The sequence below is a fragment of the Sinocyclocheilus anshuiensis genome, unplaced genomic scaffold (assembly GCF_001515605.1).
Source record: "Sinocyclocheilus anshuiensis isolate Anshui unplaced genomic scaffold, SAMN03320099.WGS_v1.1 scaffold1491, whole genome shotgun sequence".
NCBI lineage: Eukaryota > Metazoa > Chordata > Actinopteri > Cypriniformes > Cyprinidae > Sinocyclocheilus > Sinocyclocheilus anshuiensis.
The window spans coordinates 159,602-167,989 of NW_015555706.1; the positions used below are offsets into that span (position 1 = coordinate 159,602).

At 35.9% G+C, this 8,388-nt stretch overlaps 1 protein-coding gene and 1 long non-coding RNA gene across 2 annotated transcripts in view; both read left to right on the plus strand.

The window, feature by feature from the left end:
• sf3a2 (splicing factor 3a, subunit 2) overlaps positions 1 to 7,719 on the plus strand; it is a 9,335-nt gene extending 1,616 nt beyond the window's left edge. The window contains exons 2-7 of the mRNA XM_016464763.1: positions 763 to 809; positions 898 to 1,007; positions 4,626 to 4,675; positions 5,851 to 5,991; positions 6,804 to 6,872; positions 7,347 to 7,719. Coding sequence (XP_016320249.1) covers positions 763 to 809; positions 898 to 1,007; positions 4,626 to 4,675; positions 5,851 to 5,991; positions 6,804 to 6,872; positions 7,347 to 7,598 — 669 coding nt within the window. The 3' untranslated portion in view covers positions 7,599 to 7,719. The remainder of the gene's footprint in view (positions 1 to 762; positions 810 to 897; positions 1,008 to 4,625; positions 4,676 to 5,850; positions 5,992 to 6,803; positions 6,873 to 7,346) is intronic.
• On the plus strand, positions 2,579 to 2,874 carry LOC107671792 (uncharacterized). The gene is made up of 2 exons (XR_001632251.1): positions 2,579 to 2,676; positions 2,765 to 2,874. It is a non-coding gene; the product is annotated as an uncharacterized LOC107671792 (long non-coding RNA).
• Positions 7,720 to 8,388: the final 669 nt, after the last annotated feature.

Consider the following 8,388-nt stretch of genomic DNA (forward strand, 5'->3'; position numbering starts at 1 on the left):
GAAAGAGAGACCCTGTGACGTGATGTCACCCCTGCAACGTGTTCAAACAACACACAGGGCAAGCCGAAATGTTCTGAAGTGTGGTTACATTTCTAGGGTCATATGGTTTCTGCGAAAACGCGGACGGGATCGTGGAGTCCATTCATAAAAACGTAATTTACTCTATAGTAAATTACCGCGGAATGCCACGGAATTCGTCAATTTTGGACGAATAAATCAAAAGTAGGTCTGCCACTTAATTCGAATCGCGATATGAACTAGTGTCTGTGAATGTTAAAATGCAAAAAGACGGTTTAAATATGAATCCTGCATGTTCCGCTTGCCTCTGTATGTATGAATGGCGGAAACGCGGTTTTATTTACTACACAAATACTGAAGCACGCGTGAAGCTCGCTGTGATTTTCGGCCTCTGCTTCTCACTATATGACGGCATGAACACAAAAACTTAATCTCCAGAGCTGCTGTGAGAGTCACTTCGTGAGAATTTTACCATTTCATTTGAGAAAACTAGCATCATCATACTGTATACACACAGAAACTTCATGGCAACCTGTCAAAATAAAAGTACCGTTTAATATGTAACAGAAATATATTACTCTTGTATTACTTTTGTAAAGTATAATGTACATCTTTTAAATAGGTACCGATACTGGTACCGTACCGGTTAAAATGTGAACGGTACCCAACCCTAACGCTAATGCACTTTACAAATGCTCCTCCTTAAACATGACTCTCATTGTGTCTGTGATGTTCCTCTTCTAGGGAAGTTACCTCGCTCACACGCAGGGCAAAAAGCATCAGACTAACTTGTAAGTGCATTTCTGCAGCTGTGATCATCAGGATGATGTTCAGTGTAGAGGAGCAACTCATTGTGTTATCTGTACTTTTCTATTTTAGAGCAAGACGAGCTGCAAAAGAGGCGAAGGATGCGCCGGCTCAACCCGCTCCAGAGAAAGTCAAGGTTGAGGTGAAGAAGTTCGTCAAGATTGGCAGACCGGGTTATAAAGGTAAGACACTTGAGCCTCAGACCTGCATCCTATTTACTGAATGAAATCAAGTAAGCATTTCTTACTAATTTTTTTCTGTGCTGAATGCAAAAACTAGTGTCTGTTTTGCTGGAGCATGTCACACTTTCTCACTAAATATGATGCATTTTGTTGCATTTTTGCTTTTACAGACATTTGTCTTGGTTAAGAAGTCTTGTATTCTCCATTTAAATCCGTGCAGTTGGATTTAAAGGGACAGCAGCCTATAAATACGTGCTGCTGAATATGTCACTAATGTTAATCAAACAACAAAACCGCTATAACAAAGATTAATCCAAATTGAATTCATACAGTGAACACAATGCAGTGTTATTTTACACTTAATTATTAAATTTCTGTACCTGAATACTACTGTATTTTATCTATGCTTGTAAATTGTGTATTTGTTCTTTTTTCCCCCTTTTTCTTTCTTTTTTTTTAGTGACTGTTCACTTGCCTTTAATCATGTTTGAACTTTCTCAGACTATAGTTTTTGCTGTGGTATATGAAGAAGTACTTAAAGTGTATGGAAAGCAAAGTTACAATGATATAAAATTAGTGTCATTCATTTTTTGTCATTCACATTGATGTTAAAATGACGTTTTCTGATTTGTGACATTACTTTTTATGTACTGCTAAAACACTGCTGGTCACTTTCAGAAGTTGTAGTGATGCTTTCTTTTCCAAGAAAGAATGTGAAACAAATTGGTTACATAATTTTCATTTTTGAATATTTTAAAATATAATTTAAATAGATTTTTCACACTTTAAGCAATATCGTATCGCATATCGAATATCGCATTTTTTAACAAGGTATCGCCGGTTTTGTTTACTACACAAATACTGAAGCACGTGTGACGCTCGCGGTGATTCCCGGCCTCTACGTCTCACTATATGACGGCATGAACACAAAAACTTAATCTCCAGAGCTGCTGTTAGAGTCACTTCGTGAGAATTTTACCGTTTCATTTGAGAAAACTAGCATCATCATACTGTATACACACAGAAACCTCATGGCAACCTGTCAAAATAAAAGTACGGTTTAACATGTAACAGAAATATATTACTCTTGTATAAAGTATAATGTACATCTTTTAAATATTCAATTTTCTATCAAATTTAAATAAAACAATTAAATGATAAAAATAAATATTACAACCAGATTAATCACTTAAATTATTAGCCTATTAAAAAATGTTTTAAAGGAATATTCACACAATTTTTCTTCCATGTATTAATTTCAACAGTAAACCTCAGTTTGTTTGCCAAAAAAATAAAAGGGTTTAATTTTCATTTGATTTAAAATAAATGTTTAATGCCTTCATTTGATTTTCAGAAAAATTAAAACAAGAATAAGAAGTTTGTAGGGCCCTATTGTTCAAAATGTTGAAATTGAGACTTTTGGACATATTTTTTTCACTGAAATAAATGTTTTTGTAATTACACAGAGAGTAAAGTACCGACAAAAGGTACCGTTGGGCACCAAAATTCAGGTACCGATACCGGTTAAAATGTGAACGGTACCCAACCCTAACGCTAATGCACTTTACAAATGCTCCTCCTTAAACATGACTCTCATTGTGTCTGTGATGTTCCTCTTCTAGGGAAGTTACCTCGCTCACACGCAGGGCAAAAAGCATCAGACTAACTTGTAAGTGCATTTCTGGAGCTGTGATGATCAGGATGGTGTTTAGTGTAGAGTAGGAGTTCATTGTGTTGTCTGTACTTTCCTGTTTTAGAGCAAGACGAGCTGCAAAAGAGGCGAAGGATGCGCCGGCTCAACCCGCTCCAGAGAAAGTCAAGGTTGAGGTGAAGAAGTTCGTCAAGATTGGCAGACCGGGTTATAAAGGTAAGACACTGAGCCTCATTTCTGAAACATGAGCCTGCATCATATCTACTGAATGAAATCCAATACTTGTTTCTTACTCATTTTGTGGTAAAATTTTGCCAGGAAAAGTTTTAGAATTTTTATCACATGTTAATGTAACTTGTTTTTTCTGTATTTGTTATACTTGTATTTTTTAAATTGTATATGCCATGAAAATAGCCTTTGATGCTGACATGGCATTAAATAAACATATACTATATGTGACCCTGGAGCACAAAACCAGTCTTAAGGGTAATTTTTTCGAGATTGAGATTTATACATCATCTGAAAGCGGAATAAATACGCTTTCCATTGATGTATGGTTTGTTAGGATCAGACAATATTTGGCTGAGATACAGCTATTTGAAAAGCTGGAATCAGAGGCTGCAAAAAAAAAAAAAAATCAGAAAACTGCCTTTAAAGTTGTCCAAAGTCTGTGATGTTCCTCTTCTAGGGAAGTTACCTCGCTCACACGCAGGGCAAAAAGCATCAGACTAACTTGTAAGTGCATTTCTGGAGCTGTGATGATCAGGATGGTGTTTAGTGTAGAGTAGGAGTTCATTGTGTTGTCTGTACTTTCCTGTTTTAGAGCAAGACGAGCTGCAAAAGAGGCGAAGGATGCGCCGGCTCAACCCGCTCCAGAGAAAGTCAAGGTTGAGGTGAAGAAGTTCGTCAAGATTGGCAGACCGGGTTATAAAGGTAAGACACTGAGCCTCATTTCTGAAACATGAGCCTGCATCATATCTACTGAATGAAATCCAATACTTGTTTCTTACTCATTTTGTGGTAAAATTTTGCCAGGAAAAGTTTTAGAATTTTTATCACATGTTAATGTAACTTGTTTTTTCTGTATTTGTTATACTTGTATTTTTTAAATTGTATATGCCATGAAAATAGCCTTTGATGCTGACATGGCATTAAATAAACATATACTATATGTGACCCTGGAGCACAAAACCAGTCTTAAGGGTACATTTTTCAAAATTATTATTTGAAAATCTGGAATCTGAGGGTGCAAAAAAATCAAAATATTGAGAATGCATATTACTAATCAAAAATTAAGTTTTGACATATTTACAGTAGGAAATTTACAACAAATCTTCATGGAACATGATCTTTACTTCATATCCTAATGATTTTTGGCATAAAAGAAAAATTGATAATTTTGACCCATACAATGTATTTTTGGCTATTGCTACAAATATACCCCAGCGACTTAACACTGCTTTTGTGCTGCAGGGTCACATATTATACTACACTAATTTTGTGGTGCGGATTCCAAAAATAGTGGTTGTTTCGCTCCAGTATGTCACATTTTCTCACAAAATATGATGCATTTCATTAGCAGGAAAAACACCTCAAACACATGATTCCTGTCTGAATCTGAGATGTATTTCAACTGTTAGTTCAATTCTCAGCCCATTTTCACATGCATGGCATTATTTTATGCCTCATCCTGATTTCAGGAGACGAAATAAAATGCAAACGTGAGCCAGATTTTCTGCTGCATCTCTGTGTGTTTTACTGCATCCAAACAACCACAGAATTTATTTATACATTTGTCACATATCTGCTTTTGTTATTTTGAGGAGTGCATTAAAGCTAAAAAAAATCCTTATCCAATAATCACAAACAACTGGACGGTTCTGGAAATTCATTGTCCAGAAGCTGTGGTACAGATCTAAATGTCATCGATTAACAGATGTGCCCGTGTTTTTATATTTTGCTCATAGTAACAAAACAAAGAGATCCAGAGATCGGACAGCAGAGTCTGCTTTTCCAGGTAAACTTCTCTCTGACTTTGAGAAGCTGAATGTTCTGGTTGGTCTGTTCGGGGTTAATGTTAAATAAGATCTCTCTTTCTCTTGTCATTTTGATATGCAACTAGGGGTGTGCGATATATATCGTCTGCAATAATATCGTAATTGTTGTTTTAACGATGTGCGATTTGACATTCTCGAGGATTTTGCATGATTGTCTAATAAAATGCATTTAGAATGATCACAAAATTCAAGATATGGCGACAGAAACTGTATATATTTATATCATTTCATATAGTTAATCAATATCACGCAAAGAGTGTCGTTTCTTTCTCCAAAAATTACCATGATTACAAACGTAGCATTGATTTTTTTTTTTTTACAACCGTTCAAAAAACAGGAAGTTAATTTAAGAAACTTACGTTTTTGCTCTATTTCGACAACAAAAATAATTCACAACACAGCCACAGCACTGTTTTTCGTCTCTGAGGAACATGAATCAACCGTTTAAATGATTCGGTTCAGTCGCAGTGACTCACGTATTAACAGTGCCTTGCTGCCACCTACTGGCGGTTTTAATTTCACATTTAAGGTAACTTTTCATTATTTAAATAATTTAAAATAACCGTATTCAACGTTTTATGTTTAATATATCAAAACATTATTCATGCATTTGTAATTGCAGGTTAAATGCATTCATGTCCAGCATTAAACAGTGTGTAAATACATCTAAATGCCACTTCAGGCGCAGCTTCTGTGCTTCCCCTGCATTGCAAAGATTAATTTTGATACTGATTTAATTTGCCTGGTAACAGCCCAAATGTCTTAATATTCTAATTCACTGATTAAATGTAAGAATTTGACTCGAAAGATAATGGACGCTTTTAGAAAAATGGCTTTATAAAGGTAAAAATGCCCGTAAAAGGTAAAAATCAATTTAAACGTATTGTAAAAGATTAATTTCTATCACTGCTGTGAACTGACCGCCGCACAGAATATGAAGAATATCAAAAACATTAGGAGTCAGCTGTCCACGGCAGTCCTTAAGATACAAGCACAATAACACACTCAGCAAAATATCATCTAATTATCGTTATCGATAAAATTCAAGAAAATATCGAGATATCATGTCTTGTCAATATCGCACACCCCTATGCATCCCTGCATTGCCATAATAAACAATGGCCTTGTTTTTCAGATTGATTACCCAGAGATAGCAGAAGGTATCGGGCCGAGGCATCGCTTCATGTCGGCGTATGAGCAGAGAATCGAACCTCCGGACCGTCGCTGGCAGTATCTGCTGTTTGCAGCCGAGCCGTATGAAACCATTGCGTTCAAGGTCTGTCTAACTGTCTCATACTTGAAACAAGGAAGGATTGTGAAATGACATGCTGTTAAACCTGTTTCACACTCAATCTACTCCTTCTGTCTCGGATTGAGAGTTTAGAGTGTTTTATCCAGTCAAAGCTCTTTTAGTGTAACTGTAGCTGGAGCTTCACGAGTCAAATCTTGACTGATTTTGATCAAGTAAAGGTCAGAATAACTAGCAATATCTCCAGATGAATACTTACTGGACTGAAGCAGCTCAGCTTTACTTGATTCTCCATGAATCATGTTTTAGAGTCTCAAATCTGATCCTCAGGATCTTTTGAGGAGCGTTTGTTTCCAGAAGCTTTACTTTCACTGTTCCTCAGCGGAGGAATGATCTTCACAAGCCTCCAGAACATCTCACATCTGAGGAGGAGCCTTTATTTCTTCAGCTCTCAATCACTGCATTATATGTTTGGAGCATTTCAATCTCATCTTATTATTACTGGAGATATAGAGCCACGACTGATATTTAGATCATTTTATGTCAGTATCTGCTGTACTGTTAGAAAGATCTCATTGATTTACATCACAAGCATCAGAATTTCATTATAAAAATATCAGCATCTGCAGCAAATTCATATTTTTGCTCAGTTTGGGTCTCTAAGATTGAGCTGCATTTTTTCACTATATGAGCTGATCAAATAGGTTACAAAACATAAAACACACATGCAAACTTTTAATATTTAAAAAAAAAACATTTTGTCTAAAGGTTCAATAAACAGTTAATACGTCAGGCTTTTACTATCACAGGCTTTATCATTGTTTTGCTTATATTTTCAGGTTCCCAGTCGAGAGATCGACAAAGCAGAGACTCGTTTTTGGACACACTGGAACAGGGAAACGAAACAGGTGAGAACGGATGGATTAAATCATTTGTGACCCTGGACCACAAAACCAGTCATAAGGGTCAATATTTTGAAATTGAGATTCATACACCATCTCAAAGCTGAATAAATAAGCTTTCCATTGATGTATGGTTTGTTAGGATAGGACAATATTTGAAAATCTGGAATCTGAGGGTGCAAAACAATCAAAATATTGAGAAAATAATCTTTAAAGTTGTCCAAATGTGAGGTTCTTAGCAATGCATATTACTAATCAAAAATTAAGTTTTGATATATCTACGGTAGGAAATTTACAAAATATCTCTATGGAACATGATGATTTTTGGCATAAAAGAAAAATCAATAATTTTGACCCATACAATTTATTTTTGGCTATTGCTACAAATATACCCCAGCGACTTAACACTGCTTTTGTGCTGCAGGGTCACATATGTGCTCCTTCTCTATGTGCTGAATGCAAGCTCTCGTTCTCCTCCAGTTTTTCCTGCAGTTTCACTTTAAGATGGAGAAAGCTCTGATCGCTCCACCGGGTCAGGCGCCGTCGCTCGGCATGAAGCGTCCTCCTTCACTGATCACTGGACTCGGCCCACATCCACACAGTGACTCCATGCCACCCCCGCCGCCTGGAGGAATGCATGGGATGCCCCCCGGAGCCCCCATGCCTCCACATATGCCCCCTCCAGGAGCCCTGCCTCCTCACATGAGGCCACCGCTCCCCATGGACGGATAGCCTTAATGACTTTACTTGAAGCTTTTACATATAATGCATTGTAAATTGATAATGCATCAATTTTGCCTTGTAATGCACCTTATAATGCATTATATGATCTCATGAATAATTATGCATTCATTGTAACATCTTTAGAAAGTATAATGCATTAAAACAAACAAATGTTATAATGCATTTTTAACTTTGGTTACAATTATATAATGCATTATAAGGCACATTATGAATATTTTTTTAAATCATGCATTATACATAAAGGCTTCAAGTGTTAACAATGTATCGTTCTAGACATAAATGGACACGTTTATTTTGTTTCCCCCTTTATTTTCATGTGCACAGCCCTCTAAATATGTAGTGAGTTGACAGTTGTGAACCGCAGCATCTCTACCAAACAATGTCCAAATGTTATTTTTATGCTTTTTTTATTATTAAAAAAACTTGACATGATATTGAAGTGGTGTTGGTCTTTTCTTGTATACTGTAACATCTGAATGAAATGATTTCTTGAAAGAGAAAAGATGTTAGAATTATATTTTGAGGGCACATAAATAAAAAAAAAATGATGTGCACGGATAAAGCTTTTATAATAAGCACACACACACATATATATGTAGTTGGTAATTCTGTGCATTACAAAAATTATTACTAAATCATGATGGTTAATTTTTGTTCTTTTACAAAAAATTTGCTTGATAAGGTGTTGGGAGCTCATGGGTTTTCAGGCTCCTTTTAGTTTTAAGCAAAATTTGCTTTGAAATTAGTTTTGAAGCCTAAAGCTGCATGTTTGTAAGAA